At 52.4% G+C, this 14259-nt stretch overlaps 6 protein-coding genes across 6 annotated transcripts; 3 read left to right on the forward strand and 3 right to left on the reverse strand.

Annotated features, from left to right (window-relative positions):
* Positions 1-353: 353 nt before the first annotated feature.
* IUM83_18588 (Ankyrin repeat) lies at positions 354-1353 on the reverse strand (the record flags this gene model as incomplete). The annotated part of the gene is made up of 3 exons (XM_067943598.1): positions 354-437; positions 514-731; positions 981-1353. 3 exons carry the CDS (start codon positions 1351-1353, stop codon positions 354-356), a joined length of 675 nt encoding a protein of 224 aa, XP_067786153.1.
* An 812-nt stretch (positions 1354-2165) lies between these two features.
* Positions 2166-2434, forward strand: IUM83_18589 (uncharacterized protein; the record flags this gene model as incomplete). The annotated part of the gene is made up of 2 exons (XM_067943599.1): positions 2166-2228; positions 2297-2434. 2 exons carry the CDS (start codon positions 2166-2168, stop codon positions 2432-2434), a joined length of 201 nt encoding a protein of 66 aa, XP_067786154.1.
* Positions 2435-2800: 366 nt separating this feature from the next.
* Positions 2801-3706, forward strand: IUM83_18590 (Lysosomal Cystine Transporter (LCT) Family; the record flags this gene model as incomplete). Its single annotated transcript, XM_067943600.1, has 1 exon — positions 2801-3706. One exon carries the CDS (start codon positions 2801-2803, stop codon positions 3704-3706), a length of 906 nt encoding a protein of 301 aa, XP_067786151.1.
* A 5905-nt stretch (positions 3707-9611) lies between these two features.
* On the reverse strand, positions 9612-10082 carry IUM83_18591 (elicitin-like protein INL3B; the record flags this gene model as incomplete). The annotated part of the gene is made up of 1 exon (XM_067943601.1): positions 9612-10082. One exon carries the CDS (start codon positions 10080-10082, stop codon positions 9612-9614), a length of 471 nt encoding a protein of 156 aa, XP_067786194.1.
* A 529-nt stretch (positions 10083-10611) lies between these two features.
* IUM83_18592 (elicitin) lies at positions 10612-11139 on the reverse strand (the record flags this gene model as incomplete). Its single annotated transcript, XM_067943602.1, has 1 exon — positions 10612-11139. The coding sequence occupies one exon, from the start codon at positions 11137-11139 to the stop codon at positions 10612-10614; it is 528 nt and encodes a 175-aa protein (XP_067786190.1).
* Positions 11140-13316: 2177 nt separating this feature from the next.
* On the forward strand, positions 13317-14138 carry IUM83_18593 (Myosin-like protein; the record flags this gene model as incomplete). The annotated part of the gene is made up of 1 exon (XM_067943603.1): positions 13317-14138. The coding sequence occupies one exon, from the start codon at positions 13317-13319 to the stop codon at positions 14136-14138; it is 822 nt and encodes a 273-aa protein (XP_067786195.1).
* Positions 14139-14259: the final 121 nt, after the last annotated feature.

Consider the following 14259-nt stretch of genomic DNA (forward strand, 5'->3'; position numbering starts at 1 on the left):
ATCATGGTCTTTACTGTTTCGGCTGGCACAACAGCTTCGAAGAATCGTGGATACCGTGACCGAAGCATTCGAGTCGACATCTTGGCTGGCGTAACTGCAGACGCTGAGTCTTTGCCAGGTTCAGTATCTTGTTCATCCTGATTTCGCGGCGCTATCGCGCCAGGTAGCACTCTAGATTGTGGCTTTGCCAATGGCTTGTTGTGCAGACCTCGACTAACTTGGCTACTGGATCGATCGCCGTCTTTGAGAGCAGTTTTCTCTTCAGCCGGTAGCAGTCCGCGTTGGCTACAGCCGCACAGACGCTCAGATCACAGTTCTCGCCCACTTTACAATGATATATCCAGACTACTTACCTACCGTAGCTGGCAATTAATGTACTCGATCTTGTCCAGGTATGGCAGCAGCATCTTCTTCTGCTCCAGAGCTTCCACGCTCATCTACAACCAAAATTAAAAGTACAATATCGCCATCGTTAACACATCACACAGCAAAAGATTTATCGGCACTGCATACCCGGGGCGGTCCCGCTTGCTTCTCCAGTACGACTGGGCGGCTCCGTGCGATGATTTCATTGGTTTGACCTTCTACCTGAGGAGCAGGAGTTTGCTGTTCTGGATGCAGAACGGAAGCCAGCCACGAGATGTTTGCGGCCGTCTCATCATCGCTAGCGTTCTCTCGCCGCTTCTTCTTCCTCGTTCGCTGTGCACCAGCAGCCAACGACGCAGCGCCGTCTAATTCATACGGAGAGCGCTTTGTCATGACGCCCTATGAGCCGAACGTGCTCATTCATGACCAAGACCAAAACGCCAACTAAAAAATAACCGCTCATAAGTACGCGCAAAAGTAGCAGGGCTCGTACGAGTAAACACTGCACTTAGTATTACTATGCCCAAACATAGATTAAGAACTCGTAAACGTATCCATAGAGACCGTGAAGTATGTTGTTAACGTCTGTTGCTGCTATTTCTCTCCATTGGTACCTCTCAGGCTCAGCTCGCGCTTCTCGGCATCCCTTTGAGCTACCACGCGCTTGATTAGATTGCGGATCTCCTCGATGTCGCGCAGACCACGACGCAGTTGCTGCCGCATCGTATCGACCGACTCGCGCATGACCTTCAGGTCTTCGCTGTCGATCGCGATCTCGTCGCCCCCCTCTATCTCGAATGGGGGTGCATTGTGATTGACCGCGATGGGGTATTGCCTCCTGAAGAGCGCTCCGGCACTCGGGACCAGTAGGAACTGCGCGTTCGGGAACAGGCACTTGACCTGGCGCCGGTGCTGCGCCCGACGCCGCTGACACGCCTTCCTCCGGCACGAGCAGCGCCGACACTTCTCGTCGTAATGGGTCGCCATTGCGGGATTGCTAAGTGCTGCTACAGCGTGGAGATATCCGTCGAAGAGGCTGGCCACCGAAACCCACTTCACGTCGAGCACGCAAATCGGGAACTGAGCTCTAGTCGTGGGAGCTCACCGCTCGCGGCTGCCATTGAATCAACTGCCCCGAGGGGCAAAGAAGCCGAACGACGAACGCCGACGGAGCGTTTTGATTTTGAGCGGCCAAAAGGAGAAGGCAGCGTTTCGTCGTGCTCGGGCGAGCGTGGGGTTGCCGTTGCCGAGCTGGGCAGCACCAACACTTCAGCAGTGTTCGCTGCCCAGGCTCAAGCACGGCGAAGGGAGCGGATTTGGGTCGCTGGATGCATTATTGCAAGCTGTGACAGCAATTTCAGCCGACAAATCGCTCCCGAGACCGCCTCTCTACCACCGAAGGCGGCCGAATTCCCGTCACTCGCTGCCCCAGCATATGAACGCTGTCAGTTTAACTGGATTTTGTATGGGAATGAGCAACGCTCAAAGCTGGTCGTGCTGAAGCTGTTAAAGTGGTTGCTGACTGCAACGATCGCGGCGGTAAAGAACCAGCACCGCCCCGTTAAGCCTTCGTTAGCATTCGGCCGGCTATGGTGATCAATAACGACCACCACCACCATCCATCTTGCTTCATTTCGCTGGGGCATGGCTTACCCTGCCATATTGCTTCTAACGGCGTGATTTCCCTTCTGTGATCGCCCATCGGGAAGCCACTCCGGTCATGTGGTTGCCAAAGAGGTTGGGAATTCTCGCTGCTTCGCACGCTTGCGTGAGGTCGTTGCAAGCTGTAGCCTATAGCAATGTCAGTTATCTGCTGGGGCACAAGCCCGGAACAGCCTTCAGCGTGGGGCGCTGAAAAGAAGGTTGGTTCAACTGCATTTCCGTCATCTTCTGATTTTAACACCTTTGTTGACGTATGCCTGGACGCTAGTCGAAAGTGCGACACTGCACCAACTCGACAGTCCGCAAGCAAACGCGACAAAGCCTTTTCGTCGCCCAGCTGCAAGCGCAGTATGCAGCTGACTGTACGATAGCGGGCATTCGCTTTAGGAGGACAAATGTGTTTTAACTACAGTACGCAGCTTACCTACGACCACGAATAAAAATTGAAACAAAGGATGCGAGAAGAGTTTGCACTTGACGAAGACAACACCGGTGACGAAGATCCAGAAGGTGACGATTGGCCTGTGCATCTCAGATCCGCCGTCCGCCAATGACGTTGCGTTCGTCTACATATTCACCGGTTATACCGGTATGCACCCCCCAATCTCGCGGCAGCTTTCCCTTCCTCTGATTCGCTGTCGAAAAGCCGCGTCGATGGAGTCCCACGCTCCCATTCGCTCAAGACATACCGACGCTACCGTCACACTTCAATGGCTGCTCGGAAGATGTATCATCACATCCTCTTCCTCTCGCTCTCGCTCGCAGTGCAGCCATGGGCGTCTCCTTCATGGACCTGTCCGTGAACCGGCGCGCGGCCGTGGTGTCCGCCTTCATCCTGCTGGCCGGCCTGGTCTTCGGGCTGTCGCTGGACGCCAACGCGCACATCCCGCGGCCCTGGAACCGCGTGTCCAGCATCGTGGGCTGGATCTACTTCTTCTGCTGGAGCGTGAGCTTCTACCCGCAGGTGTTCCTCAACCGCCAGCGCCGCAGCGTCGTGGGGCTGTCGCTGGACTACACGGTGCTCAACATGCTGGGCTTCTCGTGCTACTCGGTCTTCAACGTGGCCTTCTACTACAGCGAGAGCGTCCAGCAGCAGTACATGCGGCGCCACGGCGGCCACCGCAACGCCGTGGAGCTCAACGACGTCTTCTTCTCGCTGCACGCGGCCGTGCTGGTGGCCGTGTCGCTGTTCCAGTGCGCCATCTACCCGCGAGGGGGGCAGACGGTCAGCAAGCCCACCATCCTCTGGACGGGCGGGACAGTCGTCGCCGCGCTGCTCTTCGCAATGGCCGTGCTGGTCACGGGCGACAGGGAGGACTCGGTGCTCAACACGCTCAACCTGCTCTACCTGCTGAGCTACGTGAAGCTCATGACGACGCTGGTCAAGTGCCTCCCGCAGATCGCGCTCAACTACCAGCGCAAGTCCACGGTCGGGTGGACCATCTGGAACGTGCTGCTGGACATCGCCGGAGGACTGCTCTCTATCGGGCAGCAGGTGCTGGACGCCGCCGCTACGGACGACTGGACGGCCATGACCGGCGACCCTGTCAAGTTCTCGCTGGGCTTTGTCAGCATCATCGTGGATGTGGTCTTCATCCTGCAGCACTACGTGTTCTACGCCGAGAACAACCACTTCATGCTGCACGGAGGGGAGGCCCAGCCATTCTTGCCCAAGTAAAGGGGCTCGATGATGCTAGTGAATTGAAAACAAGAATATAAAAAATGATGCTGTGTACTCTGACTGACACGGGGTTTCTCGACTCGTTATCGTTCGTTGTTGAAGGAGAAAAGCACCGTGTCAGCCCAACATTTAGTTGGTACGGGCTTGCTCTTTTTGGTGCTTGAATGCAGACTTGACTATAGCAGCAAGACCGCCATGAAAGTTGTGGAAAAACCGGCAAGAAGCGAAACGCTGATCGTGGAGCTTGAGCTACTGCGAGTGGTTTTGTCCGATCCAACCTCATCGTCGGTGGAGCTGCTTGGCGATATACTGGTAGACCCACCGCCTCCACACTCGGCAAATACGGGCTCCAGGATGTCCGTCTGCAAAGATATGCCTTGTCCTGGAAATGTGCAGTCGCCGAAACCCAGCGTCCGAACATCTTCCCACAGCGCCATGCACGCACTAGATGCACAGATTTTCTTGATGCGGTCTGCAGTAAGCTTCGAAATTATAGAAAACCCCGCTTCCTTGGTGCATTCTCCAACGTACGAATTACTTGACATGGCCTGAAATTGCGCCTCGGTGCAGTCGCTTGCCCTGACAGTGCCAACAGCAGCCAAAATGATCGCTAAAGACACTGACAACGGCATAGTCTCAATTGCTGGTAATTTCTCGCTGATGAGATGAAGGGGATATTGAAAAGTGAAACCGAGGATTGAGTACGAGATATCACGCTGTCAAGCGGGAGCTTTTGTCAATTAGCAACTAGTTGACCAGGCCACGTGGCGTGTATACCAGAAGTCAAACTGTGGCTCGGCCGTGTCATAAGGGCAAAGTAAAGTCAGGTTACGAACAACGGATGTTCTTCGTGGCGGATCACCAAACTGTAATATTACCAGATATTCGCGTGTCCAGCAATTTTTTGTGACAGAACATACTGCATCCAAGAAGTGAAGTGGCATCAATGTACCACAATGACAAAACGAAATCCTATCCACAGCCGCACAGGTGGCCAGCACTTTAACTACTGTACTCGATGGCGATGACGACCGCCTTCGCAGCCTGTCGAAGAACACAGCAAACCTCGAGGTAGGTTACGATCAAAGCAGTCTTTGCTCGCTAAAAGTCGACCACGAATTGTCCCTGGTACACCTTCTCAACTGGCATGTTGGTATCTTTGACTAAGCAGTCCCATGCGCGCTTATTCTGCGCGGCCTGATCTGTTACAACCTGAAGGTCGGATGGCCGATGGCCAACAGTTTCGCATTACCAGAGCATGGGTGCCACAAAACCAGAATAATTGCGACTGTGCCGCTGGTAATGCTCAGACTAGCAGGGGGGTATAATCCGATCCGAAGTCACTTGTGGACGATGTTGACCGGAGCATCTTAACTTTTGAGTACTAAGAGCTACGATCGAGTAGTGTAGTGATGCTGTCACGAATTTCAGAGTAAGCGTTCGCTCAACTGTATCAATCCACAAGACGGTGGCCAGTTGAAAGGCTGCTTACCCCCATAACTGAAGCCACCTCCGCTATCCCTAGAAGATTTCCATTGCGGGATGGCGACACAGCCGACGTTCAATGAGCGCTTGCAGTCGGCTATCTCTGCCATCACGCCACTTTTGTATGCAAGATAGGTCTCTACAGGCAAGTATTTGCTGCTGTAAAAGTTGCAAGATGTCGTCCACCCAATAAGGTTTAAGTTGCTTGCTGTAAATGACGAGAACCATGTGTTGTACTTCAGTATGCCAGCTTGCTGTTTGTCCATTTCCTCCTATTGAAAATCGGAAGTAGTCGATGTTTGCATCACAATTTATCCAAATAGTCGGTGTTTGGGATCGTGACTTTTCATTGGAGGAAATACATTCCCCGACAGGTACCAACAGTCTGTTCAATTCAAGTCCGTGATAGTCAATCCCATAGTACAGAAGCGCTGCGTCAAGCAGCGCTTCTGTACTATGGGATTGCCGACTTTCGACTCCTGCCAAGCGTGCTTGGAAAGTCTTCACCAACGATATAACCAACTCTTCCACTTGCTCATCTGAGACCACTTCTGGGTGCTCGAACTCCGTGCTACCCCAACTTTTCTCACCAAGCTTCGCAACACACCGACTATTTGGATAAATTGTGATGCAAACACCGACTATTTGGATAAACTTCCTTGAAAATCTTTAGTATGCTCTATCCTCATAGGAGTTTTTCTTGTGCACTTGCAGAAGCTTGTCGATTTATTGGTGAGGCGTCGCAATGCAAACGAACTATTGGTACGCCTATTCCAGACCTTGCTGATGCACAAGTGTTGAATCCGCCACAAGTTCTGAGAGAAGAGCTGAACCAGTTGAGGGTACCCGCTAAAATACGCCATCGATAGTATTGTCTAGCCGCAAAAATCTTCCAAATCCACATTCGCTTCCGCGTCCAAGAGAATGCTGAGTGATTATACATTACGGCCATTAGCAGAGCTTTGGCGTCAGTGCAAGATTGTCGCTTTAAATCTGCACCTTCGATCACAAGCAGCTGGACAATCTCATTTTGGTTGCGTTGAAGAGAGGGGTTGAGCCGACATCACTCGGTTCATCGAGCGATGCTTAACCGAAGATCGGCTCCCGTTCCACTTCCAGATGGCCCCATAGCGCTGTATTCGACAGGGCAGGGCGTTGTTCGGGCCCTTTTTCACATATGCCGGCATTATGGTCGTTCGTTGCTGCACTCAAAATTGCATTCCAGCCGTCATTGTCTGTCAAGTCCACAGACTCCTCACCTTCGAGACGTGTTTCTGCATTATCCACCATCCCTAGAACACTCGCAATTGTTAGTGCTGTGCTATCACAACTCAGCCGAATATCGAGACTGGGCTTTTACCCCGCTAGAAATTTTGCCACCTCGGTATGACCACCATCCGTTGCAGTCGTCAGCATACATAGGATAGTGTGGGGCATTTTGCTGCTTGTAACATTTACTACACATTAACTGTAAGTGTATGTTTGCTGACTGTGAGTGGGAGAGTTAGTTGCAGAAAAATAATCGTGCAATATATTTCATCAAAAGCTGACTATAACGTAAGTTTACTGATACATGCTAGTCCCTACCATTTTCGATATATATGTATTTGGGCCTTGCCGCGTTCAAGTGTCAAAACGTTTGAGTAATATCCGGGATTTTGTCCGAGAATTGTTTGTTCGGCAATCACATGCTTAGTGAACAATACTGTTAGCATATAGGGAGTACATTATGCCGGACCAGACTCCAGCAATACTCGAACAACAGCCAAATGAACCTCGTCCACAGCAACACTCAGTCCGTAGAACTACGGAGAGTTTTCGCGTTGATGTTGGCGTTGTGACTGAGTAGGATTCGAGAAATGTTGTCAAACCCAAGCTTCGCGGCGACATGTAGCAACACCAACATTGGCGTCTTTTGTCTCCATGTTTGCACCACTTTGAAGAGCTCGTTCAACGTCGGTAGCGCTGCCGATTTCGCTAGCATCCAGCAGATTTATCTTGACGGACTGGACTTTTCTGTTACTTGCCAGATAACCCAATCCAGCCGAAGCTACCGAGACGAATGTTCCCTTGATGACCTCCTACCAAACTATCCCCAACGGAATGTAATCAATTCTGTTGTTATGCTCGAGAGAGGTTTCGATCCCTCGAGGCCCTCCCTGGAAACCAACATGTATGTGGCAAGTTGCACAGTACAGTTGCAGCCAAGGGCAAAGTTGGGTAAGTGGCGCTTCGTCTTGTAGTTACCCAAGAAATTAATTCACCACAAGGGGAGCACCGCCGACATCACGACGAATGGGGATTAGAGATTCGTAATCAGGGAAAATCTCAGATCTTTAGCCGTTTTTTGCCTGAAGTCCCCTTGAGCGGTAGGAATGGAGCACGGCGATGACGGCGTGATATCCGATCCAGGTGCAGTGGCGCCCTGAGGGCGGTGCTTTGGATAACTAACTGCCTTCCGTAGCCCAAACGAAGCATCAGAACCAGCGCTAACCTCGCGAAGAAGCTGGAAGACGTGTTTTTATATCGGTGCCAAGGCACACAACAAGACTGGGAGAAGCCTGTTATACACGAGCTTTCTAGAAATTAATATGCGGGCACTACCACAGTTCTATCGATGCTGTACCACAATGAAACCCTCGGCATGCCCTTCGGTCTGTACTTCTTAACCTAGGCGATTCTAAGTATGCCCCGGGCAAACGGCTCCATACCATAGCATTCAAAGTCGAGGCGGACGTTCACAAGGCCCAAGCTATGAGCGATGATGAAGGACAGGCGTTAATGAGCAAGGAGAGGCTTCAAGGAGAACCAAGCGTCCATATATATTGATCGGCAACGGTTGCGTCGATGTTTAACAGCCAGCAAAATGAGGGGAAGGGGGGGGGGATAAGAACACAATCGCTCGAACCACGCTTGCTCGCCAGAGTATAGGACTGCATAGTAATGAGGACCTCATTACTCATTATGAGGTCGCGCATATCTGTAGTCGCGGTATTGCTCGTATTATGGTCATTCACCCCTGCTGTCGCCGTAAAATAGCGAGTCCTTGTTCTACTGTAGTTGATAGATGTTTTCAGTAAATCAGTGCGACCCTCCGGGTCACTTGAAGCATGTCCTCACAGATACTACGTACTTCAAAGAAGATACGCGTAGGGCACGCAAGGAGTCCTTGAAAGACGGCGTCCTTGCGTGGCGCGGATCCTCCGCTAAGGTTTATTCGCTTCGACATACTCGGGTTTCATGGAGGTACAACAAGCCACATACTTAGTACACGCGTACCAAGAAGATGGAAGCACTACTCTGATGAGTCCAAACGAGTAGCATTACGCTATTACCACCTCCCAACGTTTTCTAGGAAGCAACGGTTTTTATAATGCTCAGTATGACGCTTCTGTCAAGACTCGGAATTGCTTTCATATTCGTACAAACACACTATCGAGGATTCATAAATTGTTGCTTGCGTGGCAGCTTACAGTAGCATCGCGACGATCGCTAACGTTATCGCCCACGCATAGCCGATGACAACCGTTGTTGCGCTGCTCGCTGAACTCGCAGCACTGCTTTCTCTGAGATTGCTGCTGCTGACTGAGCCGGTAGAGCTTGACGACGAGTCCATCGATCCGCGGGCACTGCACTTTTCATTGAAAGCGTCGATGATGTCCGTTTGTAGATGAATCTTGGACTCTGGGATCCTGCAGTTGCCTAGATCCATCGCCGCCATGTCTTTCATCAGCGCTACGCAGGCCGAGCTTCCACAAACGGCCTTGAGCTGTTCGGGCGAGAGATCAGCAATGGTTGACATGCCGCTGAAACCCGCAGCCTTCGAGCAGCCAGCAACGTTCTTGTTCCCCGCGAGACCCATTAGCTGCGAAGTGGAGCACTCATCGTTCGCGTTAGTAGCTCCCATCAGTGCCAAGCTCACGACCACGAAGGCAACGTTTACAGGCATCTTGAATATGCCCGTTGTCGGGAACTGGGCGAGTTGGGAAGTGAGAGCTCACTATAATAATCAAACCTTGAATGCTCTATCCGCAACCGGGTAAACGCCAGCGAAATAGAGTGTTTTCTGTACCCATCAAATCATTCTCATATGGTGCTGCTGCACTCAACAAAATCAAAAGAAAAGCTTAGCGTGAGTGGATGGGCACTCGTTCTGATGAAGACATTTATTGTACACAGATATATTATAACTAGCTGGCTGCAACTTGTAACTTCCAAGTATGCTTTGTGATATTAGCTTCGAGTCCCAGTATAGGTATCGCGAAATTTTAGAGTGCCTCCGTTGTAACTTTGCATTCCTTGGTGTCACTCAAGAAATCACTTTTTGTTGATACAAGAGAAATGTAGCGAACCCGAATCAAGTAAGTATAAAGTCGATGTCAATACAGTATATTTCTTTGGACCCGAAAGGCCAGCTTTACGTGAAGAACGAGATCGATGTCAAAACGACAGTGAAGATCCAACCGATAGCATTCGTTGGAGTACCACTAGTCGAGCTTGAGCCGCTGGCACCACTACCGACAAATTCATCACCGATAGTGCTTGCCGATATATCCAATGACCCACTGCCGCCGCATACCCTAGCGAACGGGTCCAGGATGTCTGTCTCCAGCGAAACGTTTGTGCCTTCGATTACGCAGTTCCCGAAGTTCATCGCCCGCATGTCGTCCATCAGCCTCATGCACGCGCTGCTATCGCAGACAGCCTGGATCTGTTTCTTCGTGAGTACCGAGATAGCAGCGAAACCACCGAAGCCCACGTCTGAAGTGCATCCATCCAGGTTCGAGTTGCCTGTGATCGTCAGCAGTTCCGCTGTGGAGCATTGGTTTCCGTTGACGGCACCAGCGAGCACCAAGCAAATCGCCACCAGCGAAGACACAGAAAACATATTGCAGAAGCTGCCCGTGGCAATGATTCGACGTGATCTCCTCGTTGTGGGGCAATTCGAAAAGTGAAGAGGGGTCGGCCCTCGCAAGGACCTGACGTTCACCAAATACATCCGGCACCACTCTCTCACAATTCAGACTGCCCATCGTTCATCTGGTGCCTACACCCAGGTTCCTTCGGCCAAGGTACATCGAACTCAACGTCTATCCTGTTCCCGTCTCCAAAGCACTGTTGTCGTGGAAACACGATGGTATACAATATGCAGAACATGGATTTTACGTGGTGGTCTCGCGTTCATTACGCTAGTTAAGAGTCAACTGTACATGGATTATCGTCGCTAAAAGCACATAACTTCAGCGCAATCCTCTGTTGAAGAGTGCAGCAAATTGAAACCAATCGGCAAATTCGAAAGTCACCCTGCACTGCACGGCAGGGCCTTACAACACACCCTCAGACGATAACAAGAAAGATTGCATTGTGTTTATCCTTGAAAGCATTCCCTAGGGAATCTTACAAGATGACTCAGCATCCTACACTAGCAACGCCACCGCCGTCAAAGCCAACGCCGACACGAATCCGACAGTCACCGTCGCAGCGCTGCTAGACCCCGTCGTACTTCCTCCTACGACCTTGTCGCTCTTTGAAGAACCAGCACTCGACTCGTCACCGACCGTTGTGGCGCCGGATGACCTTGACGACCCCTCTGATCCAGTCGACCCCGTAGACGCCGCAGAGCTGCTTCCGCCGCATGCAGCCGTGACTCTGTCCAGAACATCCGTCTGCACCGTCACGCTCGAGCCTGGAATGGTGCAGTCACCGAGGTGCATTGACGCCACATCCGCCATCAGCCCTAGGCAAGCGGAGCTCTTGCAAATTTTCGCGATCTGTGCATTGGTCAGAGCTGAGATGGTCGCCACGCTGACGCCCGTCTCGGTTTGACAGGTAGCCAGGTTCGTGTTGCTGGCAAGGCTGAGAAGTGCCTCTGTGGGGCAGTCTTTGGCGGCAACGGGGCTGACGAGCGCGAGGCTGAGAAGCACAACCGAAGCGAGCGAAGGCATCTTGGCTGGGATCTTGAAGAGATTGGTCGGACCGGAGTGTGCTACTCGAGGTAGAATGAGGAATGGTGAAACGAGGCTGTCCTCCCACAAGCTTGATGTTGTTCGAACACATCAAGGAAGAGGCACTGGCCATGTGGCTTGCGCCTTCGAAGGCAGAAGTAGGGTCAGAACGCGTCGCTGTTTGTGGTTGCGGTCAGTACAGGCGGCCCACACGCGAGAAACTGATCGCTGGACTGTTATCGTTGGGCAGTGCATTCTCCATGAACATTCTGTCCCAGAGTCACACAGAGGGCGTTGGGCTCGATGTGCGTTGATTCAACCGTCCAAGAACTGGCAATTACAAAGGATACATGCAACTCGGGGAAACTTTTTTCCTCGGATGGGTCATTCAAGCGTTCTGTTTAACACGAAGCTTTATGAGCGAACAGGGCGAAGGCGTGTTGATGGACTACAGCTGCTACGTGCAGTATGGAGCGTCGATCAGAGCGCGGTGTCTACGATAAGTGTGCAGGTGGTGATCTTGTACTTAAAGGAAGACAGCTGCAACCGCGATGAAGACTGATCCAAGAGCAACCTAGATAGATCCAGCAGACGATGTTGCTGAGGCATTTGGAGCCTGCGTGCTCGAGGTTGAGTTGCTGTTAGCCGCTTTCGAACCCGCGGTAGAACTATCAGTCTTGGAGCTGGTGGTCTTGTCGCTGCTTGCTTTGCTTCCAGTGGAGCTTGAGGCTGTACAGCTAGTAATGCCATGCGAATCGTGATCGTCATCATCACCGGCGGCGGGTGAACCAGAAGCCGATGGAGCGACATCGTGCGAATCCTCCGTGTCACTCGATTCATCTCACTAGAAGAAGACATTGCGTCATGAGAATTCTCCGCCTCAACAGAGCCCGAGGACACCTCCATGGAGCGATCCATCGGCTGCTCTCAGGGCTCTGGTGGCGCTGCACACAGCCTCAACCGGGAGCACAACGCTCTGATGAAGATCTCCATCATCAAATGAGCATTCGTCGATTCCACGCAGAGCTTCCAGGACACGCCGGCATGCGGTATTCACACAGAACGACTCGTTGCTTGAGCGTAAATACAGAATGGCGTAGAGGGAGATGATTGAAAGGGAGAGCTGCACAAGCCGGAGCTCGTAAGACAAGAAGGACACGTGCCAATGGCACGAGATACTGCTTTGTTGTCTTGTGGATTCCGAAACGATGTCCAGCTTCGTGCTGCAAGGGTCAAAATGTAGATCTTGCGATACCATCGCGGGTATTGTCCTGTGATCTCGCTTGTCAGGTGCCCAGGCACGCGCTCACCATTATTTCTCATCATGCGTGCAGCTCGGTGACCTCATTGCACACGGTATCTTGGCATTTCAGTTCAAGACGCTCCACTCGACCAAAACGTCTAGCTTGCCGCAATACCAATGGAGACGGTCTCCATTGGTATTGACCGTCTCCATTGGAGACGCGTGCCTGGCACGCTGTCAAACACGCGCCGACTACCATGTTATTCTAACATGGTAGACGGATGTGATCTGTAACAAGCGCGTGAGTTACTCGCGGGTGAGATACCACCAGCACGACCACATCTCCACTTTGACAGGTCGTCATTGACAATGACGGCCTCATGACTTATTGTGCTCTTGGGAAGAAAAAAAAAACAAACAAAAGACACAAATCATGTTCGATGCCTACATCTACACGTACTCTGTCTTCGCCAGTGCTAGTAAAAAGGTGTATTGACAGTCTTTCATCCAACATTTCTGTTCGCATGGACCTCTACGTAGAATCCACCGACCAAAGCTGGATATTCACGCCACCAGCAGCAGCCTTGGCTACAGTTAACATTGCATTGCACACCAACGGCCAGCACGCCGCCTCTAACATGAAATACTCGTCGGCATAGGCAGCAAGCTTGCCAAAAAGCAAATGCATCCTGAGAGCAGGCTAAAAATGTATCCAAGTTCTCATCCTTCCATTCCCTCCAAACTCGATCGTTCATGTCACACCATATCCTATGCCCCCTCATACCATTCCCAAGTTCCACCCTTCGACTCACACCTTTCTAAATCATATACCCCTACTAACTCGATACCGACCATCACTCCTGTGCGCTCTTCCATCCCTCCATTAGCTAGTCATTCCGCAATCTCCGCCAGAAGATCAACGACGACCGACGCCATGGCGACCGACAAGTCCGAGACGGACGTGCTGACGTCCGTGCTGTCGGCCATGACGGTGCGCCACCACGACGAGAACCTGGTGACGCAGCGCCCCGCCGCCACGCTCAAGGAGATCCTGGAGAAGATCCGCGCCAACAAGGACCAGATCCGCGAGCTGGACCTCAAGGACATGGCGGCCAAGAAGCGCAAGCTGCGCCCCGCGGGCGGAGACCTCGTGGGCCGCGTGTTCCAGCTCAACCGCACGGTGCTGCGCCTGCTGCTGCCCGACCACGACATCGAGGACGCCGGCGCGCGCGCCATGGGCAACATGCTGCGCGCCAACAACACGCTGCAGCACCTGGACCTGCGCGGCAACGACATCACGGCCGAGGGCGCGGCCGCCATCAGCGACGCGCTGTACGGCCACGAGTCGCTGCAGCACCTGGGGCTCTCCAGCAACAAGCTGGGCGACGCCGGCGCCAAGGCCGTGGCCCAGGTGCTGCCCTACAACATCTCGCTCAAGTACCTGGGCCTCGCCAACAACGGGATCGGTGAGGAGGGCGGCCAGGCTCTGCTGGAGGCCATCCTGCAGAACAGGTCGCTGGTCATGGTGCAGCTGGTGAAGAACGACATCCCCAAGGACATTCTGGACAAGATCCGGTCAGCGCTTGTGGTCAACAAGCTCATGGAGAAGAAGGCCAAGCGGGACGAGGAGAAGGAGCTCAAGAAGGACGAGGAGCGCGAGAAGGAGCTCGCCAGGCTCAGGGACGAGGTGCTCAACAACCAGGACGAAGAAAGCAGCTCCGGCGAAGACAGCGATGACGAGTCCCTCTGGATTTAAAAGACGAGGAGGTGCTGAGGAAATGGGTGAGCATCACATTGCCGGGTTAAATGGTGCCTAGCTGGTTGAGTATGTGCAGACCAAGAATGAAGAGGTCTCTGGTTGTATTCTTTTTCGTGGG

This window comes from Phytophthora cinnamomi (genome assembly GCF_018691715.1).
Source record: "Phytophthora cinnamomi strain GKB4 chromosome Unknown Contig70, whole genome shotgun sequence".
NCBI lineage: Eukaryota > Oomycota > Peronosporomycetes > Peronosporales > Peronosporaceae > Phytophthora > Phytophthora cinnamomi.